Source organism: Phoxinus phoxinus (assembly GCF_949152265.1).
Source record: "Phoxinus phoxinus genome assembly, chromosome: 1".
Taxonomy (NCBI): Eukaryota; Metazoa; Chordata; class Actinopteri; order Cypriniformes; family Leuciscidae; genus Phoxinus; species Phoxinus phoxinus.
In genome coordinates, this window is record NC_136876.1 from 16,184,518 (window position 1) to 16,212,378 (window position 27,861).

The 27,861-nt window shown below is 39.2% G+C and overlaps 2 protein-coding genes across 2 annotated transcripts in view; one reads left to right on the forward strand and one right to left on the reverse strand.

Annotated features, from left to right (window-relative positions):
- Window positions 1-27,861, forward strand: part of coro7 (coronin 7) — a 156,290-nt gene that overhangs the window by 90,619 nt on the left and 37,810 nt on the right. The gene's annotated exons all lie outside the window — the stretch shown is intronic.
- vasnb (vasorin b) lies at window positions 114-26,227 on the reverse strand. The gene is made up of 3 exons (XM_079612176.1): window positions 25,917-26,227; window positions 17,011-17,058; window positions 114-3,754 (listed from the first exon to the last, which is right to left on the reverse strand). The coding sequence occupies exon 3, from the start codon at window positions 3,722-3,724 to the stop codon at window positions 1,712-1,714; it is 2,013 nt and encodes a 670-aa protein (XP_079468302.1). The 5' UTR covers window positions 3,725-3,754; window positions 17,011-17,058; window positions 25,917-26,227; the 3' UTR covers window positions 114-1,711.

A 27,861-nucleotide genomic window follows, 5' to 3' on the forward strand; every position in this document is an offset into this window, starting at 1 on the left:
AGACATACGTTCAACATCAGTAAACCTAATTGACTCTGCTGCTAATCAGACCAGCTAGCTTGAGTGAAAAACAGAAGAATGTTTAAATTGTTTTTAATTTGTTTGTTTTATTTGCAGCTTTTTGAAAATACCATCGTACATATACACACATCTCCATATAAAAAAGAGCTTCCCAAATTAAACAGGGAAAATTAGAGGCAGATCTTATCGAAAATATTCACAAATATTTTCAATACTTCATACTGCTGAGATTTTTTCCAGTTTGCATATTCCAACAACAATTTTTTAAAATTACAAATCCTTCTTCTTTTATTAAGGAGAAGGTTTCACCATTCAGTTTTGACATGTTTTATTTTATAAAAAAAATTTGGAAACATCATTTGACAGGTTGTAGAACAAGTGCTAAAATAGTAACACATTTCCTCACAGAGGTAAATCACCACAGCTCCCCACTGTCTCATTTTGGCATTTTTCAGTAAACTTTTACCTTTAAGAATCCACAGTATCTGGGGCTTAATTTTCAGAGTGATCAATGAGTGATCAATGACGGCCAGTATCTCAGTTATTTTTAGGGTGTTTCATGCTCTTTCGTTGTGTCTTGCACATGAATGGTAAGCTCTGGAGAGTTGGCAGTTGGAGTGTGTGTTTTTAGCTAATGCTTCGAGCTAGCCAAAGAAACATTTTTTTGTTTTAGAACATATTAATCTGTCAAAACGGTGTTGACTGCAAGAGGAAACTCTCTGCTGAGTAGCATGTAAATAGTGCAATGGCTAATTTTGCAAACTGACAGAACTAAGTTTTGAATAGTGGTATAGGAAACAACCCCTTTTTGGTATATAAATAAATATTTAAAAAAGATCCCACCGATTTGTAGCTACCAATAATATATTGCAAGACTTATTTGTTTTTACAACAGAACATAATGTATATTAATCTGCTTTTCAATCAGTCATTTCCATTTAACTTACGTTTTGTCTCTATTTCTGTGAGGAATAGGGGATAGGGGCTAAAATATAGAGGAGGGATTTAGTTTCAAGTCTGAATAGACTTTTAACTGCTTAGACTGTCTGACATTTCTAAACTAAAGCCTTTGATTCACTTGGTGGTGCAAGTACATTTTAATCTTCAAAGTTTTTAATCTGGTGTTTTGTCTGCTTTTAAAGTCACAAGATATGGGGGAAGAGCAGCCGTCTGGTAACAGTCACATATTTGTACAAAAACATTTACAAGAAACGTACAGATATAAAACAAAGAAACAATGCCTATCAGTTAGACAAAGCATCATACGAGTCAGCCTTGTTACTTAAGAAGTCAATATCTTCAATTGCCCACACAAATGTAGGACTTACGGTTCACAGTTAGTGCAGCTTCTAAAAGTTGCACACAGGTGCTACACATCAATATTTCGCCTACATTTTTCATCAGTCAGCCCTATGTCCATTTTACGACTGGCAGCCATATTCAAATTTTAAAAGATCTTTGGTTGAAAGATTGGCATGTAGAGTCTTTCTATTTTTCAGATGATAGAAGGCACTTAGGAGGATGTCATTTTGACAGAAATGTCCTTACGGGATTGCACCAGGAATCACCTAAATGCCACTGTCTCTTTACAAAGAAGCTGGTGGCTGTTCTTACTGTCCTCTGTGGTACCCTGTAAAGCAGTATAATTCATGCTTTAGCATGTAAGTAAGTCACAAAACTTTTGCAATGATCAGAAATACGAGGGTTTCAAACTGTTCATGTTGTTGTTCGCAGTACAGTGATCTTGCATGAGGGGCATCTCGTAGTCCAAGCCACCATTCTGCACGTTTGATGGACAGGATATAATCTCTTGCTTTTGGGGTAGTGCCCCATTGTCCATACCCTCCAGCTCCAGCTGTGACGGATCACATTCTAAGTCCAGGTGTCCCTTTGATTTCTTTTTGTGCATGTAGCAAGCTACCCCAACAGCCACAGCTATTAGGACTAGCAGAAGAAGGATGGCGACTGCAGGAATGAGCATCGTAGTGAGCTTTGGGTCCTCCAGTCGTGCTCCAGTGGCAGTTCGCTGCTGACTGACCGTCTGGGCCTCTGTGCATACACGATCCAAGCCCCCAGATTCACCCAACGGACTGGCGCATACAGAATATGTAGAGTTTGGCTGAAGTCCACGCAGCGTGTACTCCGGATAAGAGGGTGGAACGTTGAGATGCTTGGCACGTTTATCCAGTCCAGAAAGGTTCTTGTAAGTTAACGTTACACCACGGATATGCGGGCGCATTTCGATGTACCGGTGAAGGTCTAAGAGTATAGAGGAGCTAGTTACCACTGTTGCAGTTATTTCAGGTTCCATAGGGCCGATTATTGTAGGGAAGTCCTCATGGGGTGGTGGGTTTTTCTGACAGTATGTCCCTGATGTTCCCGGTAGACAAATACATTCAAAGTGTCCTTTGTTGTCCAGCCAACATGTTCCTCCATTTAGACAGAAATTGGTTGGGCAGAAGGTTGATCTTAGGTCTGGGTCGATACTACTACTAGGGGTTGGAGGTGGAGGGTCATTGTCGGTTTCCATAGAGGGGTTATTACTAGGTTTGACAGGGAGAACTGCATGTGTTGTACTTGGTACACTGGTAACCGGAGCTGGCGGTACTGCAGTGGTCTTTACTGTCCGAGTCGTAACGGTTGTGGTAATCGGACATCCGAATTCTCGGTGCCCCAGTCTCTCCAGCACCTTCCCAGAGTTAAAAGGAGGAAAGTGGCAGCGTGTCTCTTCCGTCCTACCCAACTGAATCCGCTTGTTTCGCAGCCAACTAGGAAACCAAGCCAGATTGCAAAGGCAATTGAAAGGGTTTTCCGCAACAGACAGTCTTTCTAGGTAAGGAAAGAGCTGGGATAAGGTCTCTGGTAACCCTTGCAAGCTTAGATTGCTGATATCCAGCTCCTGAAGCTCTGAAAGTTTCTCAAAGTCCTCCCATTTCATAGGTCCCATAGGATTCCCAGCCAAACTGAGACTAACCAAGCCCCTTGCTTCCCGCAAAACTCCTGGAAAGGTTGTTAACTGATTGTTGGAGATGTCGAGCTCATGAAGGTTCTTGAAGCTTCCTAAGAGCTCCTCGTTCAGACTGCTAAGACTCAGCCCACCCAGTTTCAGTGACTCCAACTTGGGTGTCTGGAGGTCATTTGGCCCTGGCGAGGGGATGCTGTTAAACCGTAAGTCTAGCAGAAGCAGATGGGGCATTTTCAGAGCAGGCGTTTTTGTCAGTTTGTTTCCTTGCAGCTTGAGCTCCAGTAGCTGTTGTAGTCCATCAAAAGCAGCAGGATGTATGTACTCTATAAAGTTGTTGTAAAGATATAGCCTCTCCAGAAGTTCCAGCCCAGCAAAGCTGTCCTTGGATATGTGAACGATCTCATTAGCCGACAGGTCCAGGTTGTGGAGAGAAGACAGGGGTTCAAATACGCGATCTGGAAGTTCGGTCAACTTGTTCTGACTTAGATCCAGCATCTCCAGGCTGTCCAACTCAACAAAATCCTCTTGGGAAAGAGACTCAATGCCGTTCTTAAACACATAGAGTTTCTCAGTCGTTGTGGGTACTTCGCTGGGCATTTTAGTGTCTTTGCGGCTAAAGCAGAATATGGAGTCTTGGGCTGGACAGGTACAGTCCTTCGGACAGGTGTCAGCCAATACCGCGGATGACAAGAGCTGATAGAAGAGGAGGGGCAGCAGTAGAGGGAGGAAGAGCTTCATGTTGCTGCCTTCACATTCACCCCTTCAAGCCTGCAATGCAACAAGAAAACCAAGTAAACATTTGCTCAATCAACTTCACATTGTTTTGTTTTGTTTTACTTGTTGTTTTACTGAAACATTTAAACACAACAGTCTTAAACACTTAAAATTTGTCAAAGTTTAGGGATGGCATGAATCAACAACTAAAACTTTGAAGTAATTTGCAAACAGTTGAGTACTTGATAATGTTATTCTTTTGTTTTGTATTGCCTCTCAGCAAATTCAAGGAATACTGCAATACGTGCTTTTTTCTTTTTATGTGGCTTGAGTAAAAGGGTTGCTTTAGACCAAGTGCTTTCAAAGGGTGATCAAAGGCGAGATCTCTTGACATGGTTGTACTCAAACAATAGGTTGTGGTAGTGATGCACATGCCTGCTGGACCCTTACACTGGAATTCAGGGTGATGTTTGTTGACCTTATTTTTCTTTGTTTATCAAACAAAACATTTTGAATTCCATATAGTTGACGACAAACATATGGTATCTCAAGGTATTTTATGAAATACTCTTTCAAGAATGGTTGAATGTTGCCTCTTTTTGGGAGTTTGTACACTTTGTGTCTTTCTACAAACATTCAGTCATTTCATATTCATTCATTTTAAATTTAGATCCAGAGATGCACTGATTTATGCCAATAACAGTCAAGCCCACTTTTTTTTTGGACCTGAAGACCTGACCTTGAACACCAGACACAGATCTCATCAGATGAGCTCAGACACCTTTAGGGAGGAACGTGAGAGTCAGGGAGGAGAGCGAGAAAAAGAAAGATAAAGGGATATGAAGCTGGGAGACTGAAGTGAGCTGGGGAAACAGTTTATCATTTCGTGTGAGATCAGACGCTGCAGTATCTGGCCTTGAAAGGAGGGGTGGAGACGTTTCGTTCTCCCTTACGATTTTCCTCCTTCTGTTTCTCTCCTGGACAGTGTGGGGGGGTTCTTGATAGAAGTTCATGATGAGGTGAAATTCTCTCACTCAGTTTTATTGGACAGTACATAGAGATAGTAGGATCATTATGTTCCCTCCTGCTGCATTATTGAAGCATCACTCTCAATGCCCTGCTGGTGATCCCTGCACTGTTCGGCAGTTATTTAGGAAACGTCTCAGAAATCGTTAGCTTTTTTGGATGTATTTTATTCTGTGTTAGCTGATAGAACGTTGTTAGTTTTGTTGTGAGGTCAATGTAAGTTTCTAAAGATCTTTGTAATAACATCTGGACATTTTTAAAATATATTTTATTAAGGTGCATTCTTGCTGACAGCGAGTGGAAGTCATATAGATATGCAGTACTTCTATGAAGTATCTTTATGTAAACTTTGTAGCCTGACACACCTCACAATACCAGTATGTAGGTGTTAAGGAAACTGTTTTTCTTATGTCACGTCAATCAGCAGCACATTTGGTTTCCTATAAATACATTTGGGAGAGAGAGAGAGAGAGAGAGAGAGAGAGAGAGATTTGCCTGTCTTTTGCCATTTTCTTCCCTCTATGTCTAAAAAGCAGTGGAGCAGGTTTAGACATTCCTGTTGCTCTGTCCCATTGACTTGCTGGCTGTGATGCAAGCGTCTGTCTTTAGACAGTGGGTTTAGTTGACGCTCTGTGCAAATATAGCAGGAAAAAAAGCTTGGGACTACTGCCAAGCACACGCATATTTTTCTGAAACTAATCCTCTGCTTATTACGTGTGCTCTGTTTGGTCTGTCTGCCTTTTTTCCTATTTAATGAAACTTTTTCTCTGCACAAAAGCAAAAAAAAATGTGTCTGAAATGTCAGAGTACTTGGAAAGAAGATCACACAGGGTTCAAAGGGACATGAAAGAAAGTGCTTTTTGTTTGGGCACTGATATTGATTCACTCGTATTGGCGTTGCACTCTCTGACATGTTTTGACACCGTATATCTGTTGTTCGTGTAATGAGCTCTAGCTGTGATCTATCTAGTTGGAAAGATGTTTATCAACGAGATCTTACAACAAAGGGTGGGTGAAAGAGTAACACATGCACCGTTTCCTTCACCAAAAAGCTCTCGCTGGTCTCCATTCAGCGACGCGTAACGCTTTACAGTCCGGGAGGCCTGATTAGTTGTTTTACTAGAGGCAATGATGGAAAAAACCACGCAGACCTTGCAGATAACCTGATAACAGGTGGAACGCTGTGGCTTATGGCCAGTTAATCACGAGAGGGGTCGTAGGTCACCGCCGTCCCATGGTGTTTGGCTCTCAGAGTACCGTGGGAATGTTGTGCGATATTAGAGGTGGACGAAATAAATACATAGAGCAGAATTATTTTTTAGAGCTGCCATTTTTAGCTTGTAATCCATCCGAAGAGATGTGCTATCCTCAGAGCTCAGAAATCTGGTAGACTCAAAAGAGTGTATAAAGAAGTCTGAAGTGAAGCACTACTAAAAGACGAAAGGCTGGGAGTGCGAGCGATGAAAATAAGGCGTAAACCAGGGAAAGTCACAAAGATAAGCCCTCCGAACATCAGGGTGGTGCTTTTAAACATGAAGGGAAAGTGGATATAAGATACAAGAAAGAAAAACCAAGGAGGAGGAAAGAAAGAGGCTTTCTGTGATAGATTTGCAGTCGGAGGGCAAAGTCCACTTCCGTCCCTCAGCCAGCACAAAGCATTCAGACTGTGGCGTAGTGTTTCACAGCATCATCTGGCATGTGAAGAGAGATCTGGCGGGCCTGATAGATGAATGAGGATGAAGTAAAACCTCAGTCCTCCCTTCCTGAACTTTAGGGAAGCCGAGCTTGATAGAAAGATCAGAAGGCAGTGTGTAGGGCTAGTGCACACTAGGATCAAGGGGAAAGCACTCTGTCGGAGATATACCTTTTTTTCAGTAGCGTGACAGCAATATCTTAGCTTGACTGTACTTTTCAAGTAGAAGCGACTCTGAGTGAAGGGAAGCATCTGGCGGAAAGATGAGGCTTGGTATGAAGAATTGAAGATAAAGCTATTGTCTAAACATCATTTTTAATTTTGGCCGGTGTTTATCACTCCACATCACTTCAAACCATCACAAGAAACGATCTAGTCAGCCGACAGAGACACACGGAGTGGGAGTTGAGTCTGATTTCAGATAAACCCCCATCCAGCTCACACAGATACTCCATCTTCCTCCTTCACTTCAGCGGCCTGCGACTTATCAAGCCGCAGATAAAAAACACCTCTCAGGGATTAACCCAAAGCTCTCAGATCTGCTCTGAGTGTGTCTTCAGTCAGACGGAGCAGCTGACCTGTCAAGTCTGTGTGATGAAGACAACTATCGGCTCTAGGGCGCTCTTCGGCTTTGAGTTTTCTACCTGTACTCCACTTAGTCTATTTACATTTTGTTTAAATGTTTTTTTTTGAAGGATGTGAACTTGAGATGCATCTTTGACTTTCTTTCATCTGCAACTTCTCTAGCTTGCTTCCTAATCTAGTTGTCAAATATACCTGGCATTGCATATATTATGAGTATCATTGGCTCCTTGACAAATTGCTTGTGTTCCACTTTTTGTATATCACTTTGGATAAAGTGTCTTCTAAATGCATAACTGATCAGAAGGCACACTGCTCAAATTTGGAATGATTAAAAAAAACTAAAAGAAGTTTCTCATATTCACCAAGGCTGCATTTATTTGATTATTGTGAAATATTACAATTTCAAAAATGTTTTTCTATTGAATTTAGAGATGCAACTTCTTGATGAGGGTTTTAGTGTGCAGACAGAAGGCAAAAACATATATATATATATATATATATTAAAGCAAAAATAATCTAGATAAAGTATACATAAACTAGTGGACACTCCACATTAACCTTCTCTAAGTTGCTCTAAAGTTGCAATTCAATACCATTTTAAGGACTTTCTCAGTCGCAAAGTCTTACCAGGGCACTGAAACATTTGCTCCCTCAATAATCCCACATTGAGCCGTAAAAACTAGGGAGCATCGATGCAATATCGAAAAATACAAACCATTATTTTATTATATCTCAGCTTTAATATACATTGCTAGGCAGGTAATTAACATAATCTAGCTGACATTTATCATTTATTTATGGCTGAAATGTAGCACGTATATGTAACAATCAAAGCATTTATCATAATGTACTTTAAATCACATTAACAAACAATGTCCAGAAGATATCAGCTCTGCTGTTGATCATAAAAACCAGTAGTGATGTTGTACAATGAGGACGTCATGTTACTGGAAATAGAGTCGTCGCAGTGTCCCAATATGTAGTGAGCCAGGGTCCTTTACTGTCCTTACCGATGCCCGAATTCATGCACACGATGTACGGATTAATGAGCTAGAAAGCTAGTGAGCTGATTGAGACGCACCCAAGATAAGTAGACCTTCATACAGAAGCATGTCAGTTTGTGCATGCCACTTTTAACAGGTAAACAGCTTACAGGAAGCGTTTCAGTGTTATGTAATGCGACTATACCTGCTCAACTTGATGTTGTGTTTTTTCCCTTTGTCGAGGAGTGTGTAGTAATTAAATTGAGTAGAGTGTATTGTGTTTTGAGCGGGACAAAGAAAGAAAGACCATCATCACTGACGGCCTTCATGTCAAGTTCACTAAGTCAGACACTCACTCGCTCTCTGGTATATTCATGTGACCACTTCAAAGCTAAAGGTAACGCCGACTCACGGCTATAGACGTCTGCACTCGGCCTCGCTCTCTTTTTCTGGTTTCTGAGAGAAGAATAGCGTTCTTTCGGTTTAGGATTTACAGCGGTGACCTGGATGAGAGCATGTCACTGCCATCACTGTCTGTGGAAAACAAAGGAAAGTCCTGAATGGAGCCGACTGAATAAAAGCACAGGTTGTCTTTAGTAACGCCAGTGATGAGAGTTAAAGGAATAGTTCACCTAAAATAAAATTCATCATTCATGTTGTTCCTAAAGGAGCAACTATTGCCCATACCATGAAAATTATACAATGAACAACTATATGAATTCATATATGGCTTCAGCAGACTTAGAATAATACTTTTGCTAAAAAATAAGAAGTCCTTCAAAGTCACATATATTAAAATGCAGTAAGATCTAATAATAAATATAGTATTTTTAATTTATAAATGTAAATATTCTTAAATGTATGTTTAAATATATTTTTAACATTAAATATATTGTACATATATTCAAATACAGCAAGATCTAATGATAAATGTAATATTAAATTATTTTAAATTCTACAAAATTAAATCTTACATTTAATGAATAAACTAAATACATTTTAATGTATTCAAATAATTGTTTGCCTTTAATACAGTATTAACTTATATTAAATATATTATATATTAAATATTAAAACATTCTAAATGTAATATTTATATATTTAGTAATTTGTTTTATAAAAATCCCCGGATAAGAAAATGGATGGATGGATTTTATAAAAATTTAAATAAATTTGTATTTATTAAAATTATGTTTAGTCACATGTATTCAGATGTTAAATAACACATATACATTTAAAATTTTATAACAAGAAATATTGTTAAATTGAATCAATACATTTGCCGGAGAGCATTCATTCTTGTACGTCGTTTTATCACAATGCAGCAAGTCTGAATGTGCTGAACAAAATGAGTAAATGATGACAACATTTTCATGTTTTGGGTGAACCATTTCTTTCAAGATCCAGTCCAGCTATAATTAAATGGACAGGGACCATAACAACACATAAAGGATTCATTCTAGATCTTCATAAGAGTTTGTAATGGTTGCACATCCCCTTGACGTCTACCTCAGCTTCGCTCATAGTGAACGCATTGAACACGATCCCCCAGATCTTTCACGGTGGCGCTGATAAGCATCTGACACACTCATTTAAGAAACAAAGAATCGACAGTGTTCACCGTTAGTTGCACATCTGCAGGATGCGGACGGGAGGCTTGTCTGGACTCTGTTTGGTCTGTGTGACTGGATCACATCAGGATCTTTTGTTTGCGATGCCTCAGATATCAGAGAGAGGTTTCGCTGCAGGTACTCGCAGGTTTGTGTGACGGACAGGTGCTTTCAGCCTGTTGTCGCCCTCGGGGTCGCATGGAAACCCAGCGCTCAGACGCGTGCCTGCGCAGACGCCGGGACACTGCGTGCTTCTCCGGGGACGAGCTGCGTGGGAGACCGGAAAGGACAGACTGCAGATGTGAGCAGTCCAAAAGGAAATGGATTTACAAGCGAACTATCTTTGCGTCCGCCGCCGAGGCCAGATGTCAGGCTTCTAGCAAACATGCTCACTTGTTAGTTTACATGTGGCCCTGATGTCCTACATCAGTACTGCTTGATCAATGATCTCAAGGCGCACCTCCATTACACAGAGATTCTTCATTGGGATTAGCTTCATTGTAAAAGCCCATTTCCATCACACATAAAAAAAAAAAAAAACAGTCATAATTTGGTAAATCATAATTATGACTTATGAAGTGTGAAAATCACACTTATGACAAGTCTAAACTATGACAAGAAGTTTAAAAATTGACTAATGATAAATGAGATGAAAAGTCAGAATTATGACATAAATCGAAATTTTGAGATAAGTCAATTATGATGTAAATAGTCTAAAATATAAATAGTCATAAATTATTACATAGTTAAAATCATGAGATAAGTTAAAAAATGATGAGATAAAAGACACTTATCAGATACAATTTAGAGAAGTCAATTATAACAAGTCAATTTAGATCTAAAAAAGATTTTAAAGTATTAAAAGTTGTCAAATATTACTTAGTCAAAATTATGAGATAAAAACACAATTATGAGAAGTCATAACTAGGACATAAAAAGTCAAAATTATGAGATAGAGATTTCTAAACTGTAATTATTCTTTACCGCATTTGACATTTTGACTTAAAATGTCAAAACTATAAGGGTAATTATGATAAAAAGTCTGAATACAATTTTTTTTTTTTACTTTTTAATGTTATAATTTCCAAAACATTACTATCTCATAATTTTGACTCTTTTTCATAATTATAACATAAGTTTACCAAGGCATGATTGTTTTTCTTATGTGATAGAAATGGGTTTCCAGATGTTAGCGTTGCATATTACTCTCGATAAAGATTGTTAGAAGCCAGTTCGGAGTGTCTACACTGCCGATAATCTAAAATGAGATTTGAGATCATTTGATTTGTTCCACAGGTCTTCCGAGGTCACAAGTCACTCAGTGACAGATAAATACAGGAGCTTACAGGTGTCCTCGGGTTACACAGGAACAATGGTGATCTGTGGCAGCCTTTGAAGTGCTCAGAGCTAGCTAGAGAAGTTGGTCAATGATGTCATTTTTCTTTTCCTTTTTAAAGACTGACAGCGGTTTGAAGCGCCAATAAGGCATTCATAACAATGAATTAGGGTGACGTGACCATTAATGATGAAACAAAATTGAGACAAAACTGCATTTTTGTCTTGTTTTCTAGTATAAATATTGAAACATTCTTAAAGAAAGATGCTTTTACTTGCAAAATGCAAAAAAAAGAGAAGACAATACTAAGTCTTGTCAAGCTAGTAAGAACACGTAACCAACAGTGTGATTAAAAAGAGTTTGAAGCCAAAAATGAATGTTTGTCATCTCCTGTCGTTCCTAACCTATCTGTGGAACATAAAGGACGATATTTGGAGTCCAAGAAATGTTTCAAAACATCTTCTCTCGTGTTTGACAGAAGAAAGTAATACTGGTTTTGATGATTATGATGCCAGAAGGTTTAGTGTAGGACGGTGAACTGTCCCTTTAAGTGTCAGAAGGCGCTGTGGTGTTGAACACCCAGTCCTGAGGTCTGAAATGAAGTGTTAATGTGTGTGAGGCCTCGCTGGAGGCGGAGAGGAAGTAGAGTAGCGTCCACAGCTGTGAAGGCTTCAACACAGAGAGACAACGGCCAAATACACATAATAATAATACTAATATGAAGGTTGCTGGGTTAAGGGAGGATGAACTTATGTAACCGTGTGTGTGTGTGTGCGCGTGTACGCGTGTTGAATTCCAGTGTACCTCTGCGACTTGCTTGTAACTCCAAACATTCGTTTGAAGTGACTCTACCTGTTCTGTCATTCAAACAAGCGTCTGCACGCTTCCTTTTTATCAATTGTTTTTTTACAGGAATCTCTTAAGCAAATAGCAGTTACTTGAAGCTTCTGTGGGTTTCAAACGTAACCTTCAGCTCTTCGTCCATAACATCGCTTATGCGAATCATTTGTGACGGACACCAAAAGTGGCCAGAAGGTAAACGCTACACATTTTCAAACACCAAAAGTGGCCAGAAGGTAAACGCTACACATTTTCAAACACCAAAAGTGGCCAGAAGGTAAACGCTACACATTCTTAGTCGTGAATGTCATGCGTGCCCGTTCACACATTCAAACACACTTTGGGGCGATCATGACCTTATGGTTAGAGAGTCAGACTGGTAACCCGACGTTTGCGGGTTCGATCCTCAATGTCCACGGTTTGCAATGTGTGTGTGTGTGTGTGTGTTCACTACTCCTAATGTGTGTGCACTAACTCGGACGGGTTAAATGCAGAGGACAAATTCTGAGTATGGGTTACTATAGTTGGCCTTCACATGTCACTTTATTCGCTTTATTATTGCTGCAACCGGACAAATGCACGTCTAAATCTCTCCTACAGTTCAGAGTGATCATTAGCCCATGATTTTGTATATTATGTTAGTTGCACATGGCGTGACATCAACACAACATTACGCTAACATGCAAGACTGAGCATCAAAGAACCGGTCTGATAAGAAACATTTGAAACAAGTCGTTTATAAATCTGGAAGTGGAAATTGACTTGGTGGGCGTTTTTGTAAATGTCATAGATGTCAGATACGAGCACACCAGATTGTCATCACATCACATGAGTGCTGACTGGTCTATTGACAGCCAAGAGCGCACCAGGACATGTAATTGTCTAGGAATGTCTTTATGTGTTGCTGATGACAGCATCTGGAAGGCTGCTTTTTTTCCTCATTCCAGCCAACTGTGATATTTGGCCACGATAACCTGCTTGTGCAGCTTCTTTTCCGTTGGTGATTTTTCGAGTCTGGTAGCCCTGGGGCCATTTTCCAGAACCCACACACACACATGAACGTCTTACACACACGGAAAAGATAAACATGACATGCGGATCCGTCTATTGCCTCGTGGGTTACAATAGGGCACATTGTTTGCCCAAAAGACCCGGCAGACAGCCGAGACGTGCAAGATAGACGAGCTACGGACTGTGGTTCCCATCCATGCGAGAACATCAGGCCTATCGACATGTTGCCACCCGCAACACTTTCTATTGCTCATGTATCATACACTCACTGAACGACTGTGGAGACCTGTGGATTGATACAGGTGAGGTTTTCCACAGTACAAATATCCCGACATACTTAAATCAAGATACATTTACTTGAAAAGCAAAATGAGGTTGAAGATTTACTAACAGCGTGCGGCAGCGCAAACCCTCTGTTGCCGTTAAAAAGCTACTGTCAGGATTTACTAAAGACACGCAGTGAAGAAAACCGGGGTTTTTTTGCGGCTGACCTTATTGCGTATTCATTTGTAGGAGTTTCTCTTTTAAACGGAAAATTCATAAGGAGAGTATTTCAATTAATCATGTAAGATGGGTTAGGGTTAAGGTTACTGTGCGTTCACACCGCCATCTGGCGGGGCAGGGTATTTTGCCGCTCTCGCCGCCCCGCCAACGACGCCATAGAAAGATTTGTGGACGCTCTGATGCTCTGACGTAGATCGAATGCTTGGTCTTTTTTTTACTTTATTTAAAGGGGCCGCAAAGCAAACAAGCATGTTGATCGTTATTTGTGCAGACTGACCAAGGAGGGTATAGTTAAACTCATGGAATCTTTTAAATGTGAAAGTAAGAAATTGATCGATGGAAAGAACTTAAAAATTATAGTGATATTAATTTGGCTTGGCTGAATTCTAATGTAGAATGCGGTCTGTTATTTCTTATTTTCTTGCCATGGTGTTCTTTAACGGAAGCAATACAGTCGTTTTTAAATCAATTAACTCCTTTTTAAATCAATATTTTGTGTCAAATTATTTATTTATTTGGTAGGTAGCCATGTAATAAGCGGGATAATGTATAGCGAGGCGTTGTTATAGCGAATACAACCCCTTCAGGCTGATTCAAGACCCCTCCGCTTCGCGTTTGGCTCCCGATCAGCCTGTCGGTGTTGTATTCGCTATAACAACCGCCTCGCTATATATTATCCCTTACATGTTTGCTAACAAAAAGCCATTTTTGTAGTGTGGCTTATGTGTTCATGGTTAAGCGCTAATCTGATTTGCATTCCCACTGAAAAACAAGCTTTCTAGCGCAAAAATGTTTCCTATAAATAGTGTTGCGCGCCTTCTTTTCAAATTCACATGATCAACCTCTTATCTATTTTGCTGTTGTCGGAACCAAAGTTTACTTGACTGCGTTCTCTGGAATCCTCTCAAGCGGAGGACTTCGACATTCCAACTGGTTGCCGCCGAACAGCATCATAGCTCATTAGCATAAAGTTGACCTGACTTCAATTCTCCTCGCCGCTCTCACCGTCCAAGGCGCGCCGCGCTTGCCAGAGCTCGCCGCCGGCTCTCATTGAAAATTAATGACTTCCGGCCACCTTGACGCTCTCGCCGTCACACAGTTAAGGTTTTATCTGCAGCATTATTTACCGCCCAAGAAAAAGCATGTTTTAAACCAGACACTAATTTGCGCTTTTCTTGATAGATTGCGTTGGTCATTATGGAAATGATCCGTCTGTGTCTGCGTTCTTTCATTTGCGCGTCATCAGTAGATCACGCGCATAAGTTTCCACTCGCATCAGCGCTCTCATGCTAATTTGCCCTGTTTAGTAAATCTGAAATTTAAAGTGAGTTTTTGCTTAAAACAAGAAAAAAATATCTGCCAATGAGGTCAGGAATATAATTGTGTTTTCCCTTTTAATTACGTTTATTTTTCTGACCCCATTGGCAGATATTTGTTCACATTTTGAGCATAAAGTCACTTAATTTTGATGCTCTTTTTTTTTCCAAGTAACTGTATCTTGACTTAATAACGTTGAGATATTTGTACTGGAAAACAAGTCAAAAATGCTGAGAAGGAAAATAAATTGCAGTGTGAGCCATAAAGCGTGAAGCTGCAAAGTGCTCTTCTTTCCCAATATCCTCAGACACGCTAACCAAGTCCTCTGGAAAACATTCTGCCCTCCTTTAAACATTCAATTTGAGCAATCCCATGAGTCTCTTCATGTTCACCCGTCCTTCAGCACACCGAGATCATCGGCCCTTGTTGTGCACGAGTGGCCGCTCGCCGTGCGCCTAAAGGATGGATGGAAACCACATGCTCTCTATCCGTCACGTCACAAGCCCGCGTCTATTACAGTCTTGTGTTTGAGCGCAAACATCTGGACATACGTATATGAAGGGTGTGTGTTTACGTGCATGGCTCTGTTGTGTGTTTTTAGGTTAGGTAAATCTTAGCATTGTGCTGTTAGTCAGGCTAAATGGAATCGAACACCTTGGCTCTACTCTTGCGCAAACCGAGCTCGAGCAACTCATCCAAAAACTAACACACACCGCAGTGTGTACACAGGAGGATCTGGATACAGAATGTCCGAGAGCACTCGCGGGCTCAGTGTAAAAAACAAATATGAGCAGGATGTCACTATGAGCAGGAGTATCGAGTAACGTCGCTTCAGCTTTTATGCTGAAAGAGAGGTGTTGACACAGATGCTCTTCCAGAAAGGGAAGAATCACATACCGCTTGAGACTGGAGAATTCCTCTAGTTGCAGGAATGTACATGAACAACACATAATCGGCTATTGACACGCGGTTCAAAAGTTTACTCTATTGTTGAGCCCTATCTTCTGTGTCTTGGTCAAGAAGGAGCAGAGGACATAAAGGAATGGGTGAGCTGAGGCCTGTGCCGGGCTGTCGGGACAGGCCGTGACAGGGTGGTGGGAGTTAGCTGGGTTTTATAAACCCTTGTCCCACCTCAGGCAGGACAACACATGAACCCCCATCTTCTAACAGAGCTCAAGGTTTGAGTGCTGCTGCTTTACGAGACACACTCACTTTATACACACACAAACGCACCAGGAGGCGGAGAGGGGCGATTATAACCAGCTTTCACTCCAAGCATCGATACTCAATCCTGGTCCTGGAGGTCTAGACTGAATCCCACTTTGTACGCTATCTGTTCCCAATAGTAGACCTGTGAGATGAGGTTTAGTGCATCCCAAATCATAGCATGTTGAAAACTGTATTTAAGTTTTATTTTTTTGCTTAATTAACCACAATCCCTTGTTGAAAAGGTTCTCATTGATTTTTTTCTTTTCACATTTATATTTGCAGACGCTCCAAATTATTCATATTCAGTAATATATCACTATAAAACTAGTGTTGCATCTAAATGAAGTGCAAAAATGTAAAGTAAGAATTTGAAGGTAATGAAGTTAGCTAGCGTATACGCAAAGGTGCCTGTGGTATAAAGATGTAGTCTTAATGTAATTTGCTTCAATATTGACACACTCAACATTCTCAAAACTTCGGTTCTCTCAACATTATGAACAATCGTTCTTCCAGTTACGTTTATTGAGCGTTTGTTCAATGTTACTTAAAACGTTATTTATATATCCCTCTTTGAATGTTTTTTTTCCGTAGCGTTTAAGTGTGACGTTCACCAAATATGTTTTTTAAACGTTACTAACTACTTGTTTAAGAACATTTAAAGTGAACCGTAATGATTGCAAAATTATCAAATGGAACTTTCCGAAATAACGTTTTCATAACTAACTGTTCTTAGAAAGTATTTTTGTTGGATTTTCCTTCCTGCATACTCAAACATCTGTACTTTTCATAACCAGCAAAGTATTTACATTCAGCACATAGTATAAGTATGCAAATTGAGAAGGAACACGAGTGCTGTCATTTTCCACTGAACCCACAGACCCTGATTGGCTGGTTCAGGTGTGTTGCAGTTTAGATTGGAGCAGCACGGGTTCAAACTAAAGTTTACACAAACACACATTTACTTACTAGGCAACTTTTCATTAAGCTCTCGGCCTAATTTCAGAGGGGGTTTATTGAGACGGGATGTTTTGTGGTTTTTTGCCTTGACTCAAGCCAAATGTGTGGGTTTGGAAGCTGCATGTGCCAGATCGCTTAAGCATCTCCTCAATTCTGGCTCTTGAGTTCGTCTCCCAAGCTCCTAAAAGTGTTTTCACATGTCATGTGCATTCAAGACACAGGTAGATGTGCAGACTCACCAGGGTGTGTGAGACGGGACGCTGGCTCTCCTTCTCGGTGTACTGGCTCTGTAAGAGTAAGAGAAGGTCAAAGGTTCAGTAAGCGTCACACAGCTGTTTGTCCGACTTTAGGTCTGGGCTGGAATGCTTCAGGAAGTGTGTTTCGGGGGTGGGGGGGATGAGAGGGTGCACGCACAGGCCTGTCTGCATGTTTGTGTCCCACAGATGAACGATCACCTCCTTCTTTTTATAAATACCATTCTACCAATAGGGTCAGAAAAATAATCTGGTTCTCTCTTTGAATTAAGTTTATTTTTCTGACTCCAATGGCAGATATTTGTTCTAGTTTGAAGTATAAACTCATTTACTTTTGATACTTTTTATACCTCAAGTCAGTTACATCATAGACATGCTTAGATATTTGGCTATAAAACAAGACTGAGTAATAAAATAATGTTTGCAGTGTATTGCTCAGAGATTTAAACATAAGTATTCATCTTTAAGTGCATGCTATGGACATGAATGTCGCTTTGCATACAAGTGTTTATTAAATGCTTTTATCTGAAGCGACTTCAGTGCTTTTTGCACATGAACCATGCAAGAGGCTGCAAAATACAAAGGTAGTCAAAGAAGGGCATTTTTTCTTCTGCTTTATTGTCCACCAGGCAAAAATTCAAAGTGTGATTACTTAAAAAAGTAACACATCTCTCCTCAACAACATACACACACATGCATTTACATTTTCTTGTATGCATCTGCTAAATGCATGAATGTACATGTGATTTGGAGATTTGAGGTAATAAGCGGTCGAGCAGGAATACTGTAGCATTCTGCTGGTAAAAGGTGTTTGCGATGGAAAGAAAGCGAGCTGTCTTTAGAAGCGGAGAGTGTAGAGGTGTTGAATGGAGTCGAGTGAAGCGTTGCAGGCTGTCCGGAGTGTTTATCTGACACACACACACACACACACACACACTTAGTGCAGGAATGCAGGCTGACTGCTTGTCCCTGTCTTCGAGTATCGATTTAGATGTGTTAAAATGTGTGTATTCATTTTGTTTCTGTTAATTCATTTGCCGTTTCTGTCTTCATGTTCAGTCGTCTCTGAATACTCTGTGTTTGGATTCACTTAACTTCACTTTTGGTAACAAAATTGTCCCCAGAAGTGAGCTAAATCTTACAAAGATCCAGGTATATACATACAATATATGTAAATAAATAATATTTTTGTATTTTATATATATATATATATATGGAAACATTAAATTGTGACAAAAAGTGACAGTAAAGATATATATATATATCTTACTTGACCCTAAGTACTAACATTCTCTCTTTACTGTGGTTCTGTCGTTAGAGGACTTTACTGTCTGACTTGCATCTTTTGTAAATATGACACTTGAAGTGGTGTGATGTTTGAAAGGTTGGGTAAATTTATGACTTTCATCGAGCAGCCACATGATACATTCTTTTGCATGAAGATATTTGAGTAGATTCTGTGTAAACACCGTGAAATAACAAGTGAGATGAACACACACAACCTGGTCATCACACAATGTGGCCTGAGGCAGATGATGAGGAAAACTGTGGTGCTGAACAGGTTGTGTGTGTGTGTGTTTTGGATGTGGTTTGATCAGATAACACACCACCTGTGCACGATACGACATCATTAAATCACTGCTTTCCTCTTTCCATGTCAGTCAGGGAAGCGTTTTCAGCTTCTAGGTAATTACTAGACTTACATAGTATTCTTTGAAGTATCTTGCAATAACGTGGAAGTATGAATCTCACAAAACCTGTCTGGGTCATATTTCACCCCTAAATAAAAAATAAAATAAATGAAATTATGGCTACTGTGATACAAAAACAAGAATATATTATGATTTAAATTGTAAAATATGAATATATATATACACATATAGTGATAGTTAGTGTTGTTCAGAAATTTGCTGAATTGGCATAAAAAATATTGTAAAATAATAAAAAATTGTATTGTTTTCTTTGAAGTTTTGGAGTTAAATATGACCTGGACTTAAAAAAAAAAAGAGATTCAATCATAATATATGAATATGGTAATCAATCTGTAGTACGGATGGTATATTATGATAATATAGTGTTCATTACCATGGTACCAACAGTATTTTTTGCAAAATCATTCTCTACCTATAATATTTTTTGAAACTGTAAATAAAACAAAGATTATTGGAGTATGTTTTACAAGAACGTACAGTGACGCGTTACTTAAAGCCTTTAATGCATTATAAAAGTATTTTTAATGCATTAATTATGCCTTGTAATGCATCGTGTGAATAATCATAACCACAGTTATAATAATAATCAGTTACACCTTTAGAAAGAATAATGCATTGAAACACATAACAAACAACCAACTGCAGATGCAGTAAGAATTCGGCAAATATTATAATGCTTTTTTTTTTTTTGGTTACAATTACTTATGTAAATATATAATGCATTATAGCATACATTATGAATACCTTTATAATGCATTATACAAAAAAGGCTTTACGTAAAGTGTTACTGAACATACTGTTTCAGTCTTTCTACTTCAAAATGTCTTCATTTTCTCAAAAAAATGTATTTAGTGGTTTTCCTTTGTAATTATTTATGAACTTTACTAGCGATTTCTTAGTGAAAATAGTTTCTACACCAAATGTTCTTCCGTGTATGATTGTGTTTTTAGAATCTAAAGTTTCATTATGAATGTTAGCTATATTTAAGAGCAGTGATTGGCTGTGGTAATTTGTTAAGTAGGAATGTTCTTTGAGGATAATTAACGCACAAACACGGGGTGATTCAGTCGGCAGCGCCTTGAGGATTAAATATGAGTCGCTGACGTGCCTCCGCACTTCTGCAACACCTGAAACTGGATATTTGCTCAAAGTACGACTGACTCAACACCAAACTACACCTCTGAGACGCTGAGCCACACGCGTCAGGCACGCTCGCTTTAACTAGGTCATGTGCTGGGACAGCGTTCAGTGTCCGTGTTTCTCACTATATGCGGTATCTGTCAGGGACTCGCAGTAGTTTGCACTGAGAAGCGGTCGTTCTGAGTTTTGGGTGGTTCTGTTGTGGCCTGAAGTCATCTGCTGATGACATGGTCAAATTACAGATGTCAACAACTTATGTTTACATGCCACATTAAATTGAAAGAAAGATACAGTGCTGGGTGGTATCGGATAGTAATCCTGTAGGAATCTGTAATATCTCCATTGTTTCTCCCAGACAGCAATGCGAGTAAATGCAGACGTCTACAGTATTTATGTCTCTTGCCCCTCAGGTGTTTCTCCAGAGATAAAGACCCGAACATGAGGGAGAGTTGAGGCTCAGATTTGCCAAGACACCGAAGTCTGCAATCAAAAGTCAGAGGTCTCAATATGAACTCAAAATGATCCGAACTCTGCCCTGCTGTCTTGCTGTATGGCAACAACTCACTCAAATACTTTCAATTAATTTAAACTTAAATATAACATAGCTGTGTATCTACACTGAACAAAAAAGTTGCTGCCTTACATTTTTTTAAGTACAATCAACTTGTTTAAGTTTAAGTCATTTCAACTTAAATTACATTCAGCTGACTTTAAAAAAATGAGTTGAATCTTTTATTCTGACGAGTTAAAGCAATGTAATGCTGTCATAACTTATTGATCGTGTGTGTGTGTGTGTGTGTGTGTGTGTGTGTGTGTGTGTGTGTGTGTGTGTGTGTGTGTGTGTGTGTGTGTGACAATTTTGCCTATGAAATTATGCCAGTGAACTTCAATCAATGACATTTCCATCTGGGATGATACTTTGAACGGTTAATATTTAGCATATTCATATATCTGCATTCCTTGGAATGATGCAAAAAACATGCTAATGCAATGACACTTCACTGTAAGTGTTATGATGACTATATAGCTGCACTATCTTTGTTTTTGAAGCTCTCTCAAACTTGTCAATGCGAACTATTTTGCAAACACAGATACACAGTGACCATGTCACCCGTGTGGGCTGAAAGCAGATACGAGTGCCGTTAACCTCTACTGAAATAGCCGCCGAGGAAACGCCGCATGACGAGGCACACGTCAGCGATACGCCGGGAGACGTGTGTGTGTGTGCTGTAGGGAGACTAGCAGGGTAAAACCCACAGTACTGGGTTTGTGTGTGTGTGCAAGCAAAGTTCACCGACACATTCCACATCCTCACCCTTGGGCTCAAACAAACAGCGACCCACACACACACACACACACACACACACATCATCTTCAAGACCGGCCGAATCTAAACATTTAAACAAGAACATCTTAAACTAACACTTATTCTGCACTTATCAGTTTCTGGGTGAAGTCAAATAAGTGAATGTGTTTATCGGGGCGCCGTGTTTGAATTCGCATTAGCCATTAATAGCGGTCGGTGGAGTATTTGACCTGGCGTAGAGTTCAGGGCCGCGGTCTGCGTCTTCGGTTCAAGGCTCATTTCCTAATTACAGTTCAGTCAGGAGGTAATTACAGCCTTAGATTAAAGTCATTTTCTTTTTTTACTGCCTGGCGAAAATGCGGCAATTTGCGGCGGCTCGCGCGGATGTGCTCCTGAGGGGAAATAGCTTGGTGGACAAACCAGCATTTTTCTGATTTTTGCCATATTTGTAGCGGACCAAATCAGCTCTAGAAAGAGCTATAGGAAAATCTAGCCTGGGAGCGTTTGATAAACGGCTGCGTTTAAGTTATTTGGGGTTTGAGCTACAGCTGAGCGGCCCGAAACCATTGCATGTGTGTGTACTTATAGCGAGGTTTGATGTGGCTCTTCAGAACGCATCATTTGGCTTCATCCATCAAGGTCTTCTTCAGTTTGGTTTGGCAGTGACGACGGGTGACTCGGGCTACACACACACACACACTGCTGGGTCAGCATGGCTTTGTCGCTCTTTGAAGGCTGAGGTTTAATTTAAGGGCGCTAAAGCCACCTGGAAGATCCTGAACACTCCTGTTTAAAAGCTCTTGCTATTTTCCCTTGCATTCTTTCACAAGTGTTGCTTTTTCTGCTCCGTCGACTCCGTCAAGCCGCCCGCTGTTTGACTAACCCCGTCTCTCAGTCCTCTTTACGCCCCTTCACCCCCTCCCCTGCCTTCACCTCCAGTCTGACTTTTAACCTCTTAATCCTGCATTGTGGAGCACAGGCCAGCAGAGAACGCGCTGCTAATTGGTGTAGAAGGGAACCGAAATCAGCAGGACACCACGAATCTGATCATGTGGCAACAAGAGCATGGAAAACCTTCACATTCTGCCCAGTGCCATTTCAGCCCTACTGATAAAGAATGAATGAATAATAAATCAATTGGTTTTTCAATTTTATTTTATTTAGTTTTATATTTTATTTCTTATTTTATTTTATTTTAGAGTCTTTTGTTGTAAAACATTTTTTTTGAATATTTTACTGTAGAATCATTTAGAATTTTTTTATTGTAGAATTTAAGAAACTTTTACTGTATAATCTTTTTTGTTGACTCTTTTGTTGTAGAATATTTTACTGTAGAATCTTTTACTGTAGAATCTTTTACTGTAGAATCTTTTAGAATATTTTACTGTAGAATATTTTAGTATATTTTTTGTTGAATCTTTTAAAATAGTTTACAGTATAATCTTTTTGAATCTTTTATTGTGTAATTTTTTAGAATCTTTTACTGTAGAATCTTTTAGTATCTTTTTTGTTGAATCTTTCAGATTATTTTACTGTAGAATCTTTTATAGAATTTTGTTAGTCTTTTGATGTAAAATATTTTAGAATATTTTAATGTACAATCTTTAAGAAACTTTTACTGTTGCATCTTTTAGAATCTTTTTAGAATATTTTACTGTAGAATCTTTTGTAATCTGTTATTATAGAATATTTATGAATTTTTCAAGTACACTGTCTCAGTGCTACCCAGCACGACAAATTAAACAAGAGCTTTAACTAGATAAAAAAAAAAAAAAAAAGTTACAATCATGCATGCAAAACTTGCTGCTATGTTGCTAGGGTCTTGCGGGTCGTTGCCAGGGTGTTTTCTAGGTGGTTACTTACTAGTCCAAATCCAACTAGTGTAGTCTTTATGAAAATCTGATCCCTACATATGGCCATAAACCTGATTACTTAAAAGTAAAGTACCGGCTCTCTTCTCCTCAAATATAACGGCATGATTTGAGGAATCATTAGTGTCAGTAGCAGAAACTTTGTGGGACAAGTTACAATTTTTGTACATGTTGTTAGGGTTTTGTTGGAACAATGTAAATGAGGAGCCTTTATATGGACAGACAGAGAGAAGTGTAGACACTTCTGTCATGCCGGGTTTACGAAACACAGAGACACAAGGAGGTGGTCTTCAAGATAGCTTTTAGATGTCCGTGTTTGCCTTGGCAGAGTCCTGCGTGTGTGTGTGCGTGCGTGTGTGTTTATCAGAAAACCCATGGTTCTGTTCTGCGCTGTGAGTGATGTTGTTTGGACAGAACGGTAGGGAAATACCATAGGGATGTTATTTTGACACTGCGAGGAAAGCTGGCACGAGGAGCTTGATCTGCCACATACACAACCTCACACTCACATTCTGATGATACCAACACAGGAGGTTATTATTTTACATTATTACATCATTGAAGGCTAAATTAAAGTTAAAATAACTTTTATTTACAAGAAGTAGAGTTCAGGTTTTGATGATGACAGAATTTTACTTTTTCAGAACGTTCAATGAATAAAGGTTCTTTATTGGCATTGATGGTTCCATGAAGAACCTTAAACATCAATGGAACCTTTCTAATGCACAAAAGTTCTTTATAGTGGAAAATGGTTCTTTAGTAGATTCTTCCCACTAAGAAAAAGAACTTTTCCATGGTGGACACCAAAATGGTTCTTTAATGGCATCGCTGCAACAAAGACCCCTTTTGAATCCATTATGTTCAACAGTGTACCCCATTTATTTTCATGACACCATAAGCCAGTGTATAATAAACTTGTAAAATGAATTGACAGGGATGTTTAAAGTCCTACTCCGCTCACAGCTCCTTAATTAAGTCTCTCAGACAGGAATATTTGCTTTTCCCTCAAGTTTCATCCTTTCTCATATCCTGTGCACCATATCTCTCACCTTCCGTTTTGTCTTCTCGACGTCTACACAATCTCCTCTCTGGGCTTCTCTCTTTGACATTTACAAGTGCCAAGGAATTTCGGAAGCCACTAGAAAATATGAAACCGCACACAGGAAAGGTATTCTGATTCCAGTCTGATTCTTATTAGCCTAAACCGTTTCACGTATAGGAATTAAGATATATTAAGTGTTAGGAGTCCGTAATGTCAGCTAGAATCAAATCAAAACCTCACATTTTGTGCTAGAAAAGCAAAGTGTCCAAAGAGTGCTCAAACAAATGCTCCTCTATGATGAACTTCATTGAATGGGCCTTTCTGTTGTGTTTTTATTGCTTCTAAGTATAGAGTTGGGCTTCCCTCTAAACTTAATGAAATGCAATTAAACGCTAAACGACGGCAAGGCTGATTATCACATGTTTGAATGAACGCCTGCCTTCCATATCAGCTTTGCTATCGTAAACTATAGCGCTGAAATCCGCAATTACACTGGCAGAGATAAACATACGGAATCACATGTGTTTTACATTCTCCTAATGGAAAGATCACTGACTTTTGGTCACACACAAATATTTTTTATGATGGTAATATGTCAAGATTTGCTCACTTTTTGTTCCGAAAAAGTGTTTAAAGCTCTGTGCAGCATTGTTCTTTATGAAGAAGAAACCCATTAACATCTGAACATGTTTGACATAAGTGAACGATTTATGCGTGTATTGTTTGTCTTACTTTTTATTTATAACCTAAATGTACGACTTGTGCTTTGAAGAGCATCTGTCAAGCTGTCCCTGTGAGCGCTATTTCGGCCCTCGGTTCTGCATTGTATTATTTTTATGACATTTTTATGACCCAGACAAGATAGTTGATCGCTTCCTCCCTCTCTTGGACTAATCATCGACAATGCACCGCATAAGACTTACAAACATGAAATAAAGTGGGTAAAAGCAGCAATAATCGCATTTAATCTCCTCTACACCCGTGTGACTAAACAGATTTGTGTTTGAGCCGCAGTATACCTTTGAACTCCCGTTGAGCGGACAAAATTAAACCTGTTTGTGGCCATTTGTTTGCTGAACTTTTAGACTGCCAGAGTTTGATGTGGGACGAGCTCCTAAAATTAAAGCAAACTGCACCAAAATATGCTTTCTCAGAGAAAAATAGAAGCCGGCGTGGTCCAGACGCAATGCTTTTGTCCTGCTGCGGTCAAGCACTTGAAGTTACCAGTGTTTGCATTTGTTGTTCTGAGCTTTTCATTTATTCCACAATGATTATAGCATCTAACAGTGTGTGTATTCGTATACAAGTCTTGAAAATAAAGGTTATAATTTGCACTAAACATGTTTTTTTTTAAGCTTGATTCTTTAGAAGAACCTTTTTAAGTTCTAAAAAGTAGAACTAAATGTTAGCATACTACTAACATAATACTACTTTTACTACAAAAAAGTAGCATACACACTTCAAGTGCACTGGTGCACCAGCATCAAACCTTTTGAAACGATCAATGTTTGTAAAACCATGAATGGACGACCAAAGTTTCAGAACAACTTTGAAACTTTATTGCTGCACATCTAAGATTTCTCTAGAGATAGAGAGCTGCTGGCGTATAAAAAGCAATATTGCTCATTTGTCTGCTAAATTAATAAATGCATTGTAAAGATCAGCTGTAATAGGCTACATATGGGTAGCTCATACACTTATAAGCATGAATTTATGGGTACTTTCACAATAATACACGACAAAACTGTCAAATCCACATCTATGTGTGTTAGAAACAAACTTTCCACTTATTTTCCACTTATACTGTGCGTTTCACTCACCAGCTCGAGCGCATCAGCGGCGCATTGGAGGTAAAGGCACCGAGCGCGTTCCGTCAGTCCTGCATTTATGTATCCAATAACTCGCGTTTCTTTTCAAACGGCATAAAGTACGTCTCATATAGAGTTCATATGTAAGGGTTTTGATAGAGAGTCCGTTTGTAAAGTTTGTCCGGGGAGTAAAGGCGCACGGTCGAGTCCGAGTGTCTGTGGAGAAACTCCGGTGTGTGAGCTGTGCTCGCCTCGCGCTTTAACTTCACTCTGGGAGGAGCGGCGGGAGCGCGCGTGTGTGAGGTTTACTCACTGGAGAGCACGAGCGCATCAAATGAGGCGACGCTTATGGATCCTTTTTTTTTTTTTTTTTTTTTTTGCATTTCAACTCGCCGGACCGGTATGTGCAGCAGACACGCACTGACATTTGTGCTTTTGCATACGCTTTACTTTCATCACTGAAGTTTTTGGTGTGTAACAATCATATTTTTAAAGCTTTTAAAATATAGCCTAAGCCTTCTATATACTATAGCTACTATACTAAACTATACTGTACTGTATTGTATTGTACCATGCTATACTATAGGCCTACATACTGTAAAAAAAATAATAATAATAATAAATAAAAAAAGTTGCTGCCTTAAATATTAAAGTTCAATCAACTTGTTTATTCAACTTGTGGATGTTTAAGTAATTTCAACTTAAATGACATTAAACGAGTTGAATCTCATATAACTTATAATTAAATTGAAATTAACTTATTTTGATGAGTTAAAGCAGTGTAAAAACATGTGTGTTGTCATAACTTAGTTCTATTTTAACCTATATATTTTTTTATGTTTTGTAAACAACAATCAAATAGATGATTATGCGAAAACGCTATATATATATTTTTATTTTTATTTTTTATTTACTTAAATAGTAGTTTCTGGCTCTTAGCAGAATCAACAAATCTGTCTGTTATACTTGTGCGTGGATTTAAATAAGCTTGTTGAAGTTCTGCAATCTCCATTATAGTTAGTGCATCGTGTGTTATGAACCCGAAACCGCAGAAAGCTGCTCTCAAGACATGCTGAAATCTTCACTCGCAGCTCTTGATGGTCCACTAACTGAACTATAAACCCACAGCTGCGGTGTGTATGCAAACAGTTTACAGTAGTAACGGTAACTGTATTGAGACCTGTGTTATAGCGACGAGGCCGTTGTCTTGTTCCCTGTGTTTTGTAAAGGAGCCTACAGATATTCCATGTGGTCTCATTTATTTGAATAACAGTGACATGCATGATGATAAAAGATGCCCTTTGAAAAAGTTTTAGCATGTCACACTCCACAACACGTCAACTTCCTAGAAATATGTCAGCCATACAGTATCCTTTCTGTAATGCATTTCTATATGAAGCGCACATGCAGACAGCGCATCTGTAACACATTACATTGAACTGGGAACAGAGAAATGATTTCATGCGTGTTTAGCTCAGATCTGATGCACAGATGATGCCGTAGCTCAACTGTGTGTGTTCACACAAAATAAATCCTCCTCATGCACTTCTTCAGGAGAACAGAGCGTCTCTATTTCATACAGTAGTGTAGTGTGCAAAGTCAGTCCCTCTTTGAATTAAACACAGTATGTGATGACAATAACTTTATGAAATGTTTATCATTTCAAACAGAAGGCCTATATATATTTATACTGTGCATTAAGCAGAACGTATGATCTGATGTTGTCGATGATGGATCTGCCATGGCATGTTTAGGCCGCTAGGGCCCGGATGAAAGATGTTTGGTTTTTAGGTGCTGTAAATCTCGTAAGATCAGAGGAAGTTTAGACTGTATGGAAAGACTGTTGATGGTATCGAAGGATTCAGGATGTGACAGGTGTCAGTGGGACAGAAAAACACTTCATGTGTTTATCATAAGTGTGTGTGTGTGTGTGTGTGTGTGTGTGTGTGTGTGTGTG

Coding starts and splice junctions, on each gene's coding strand:
- vasnb (XM_079612176.1), bottom strand. CDS start 3,724: ATGAAGCTCTTCCTCCCTCTACTGCTGCCCCTCCTCTTCTATCAGCTC.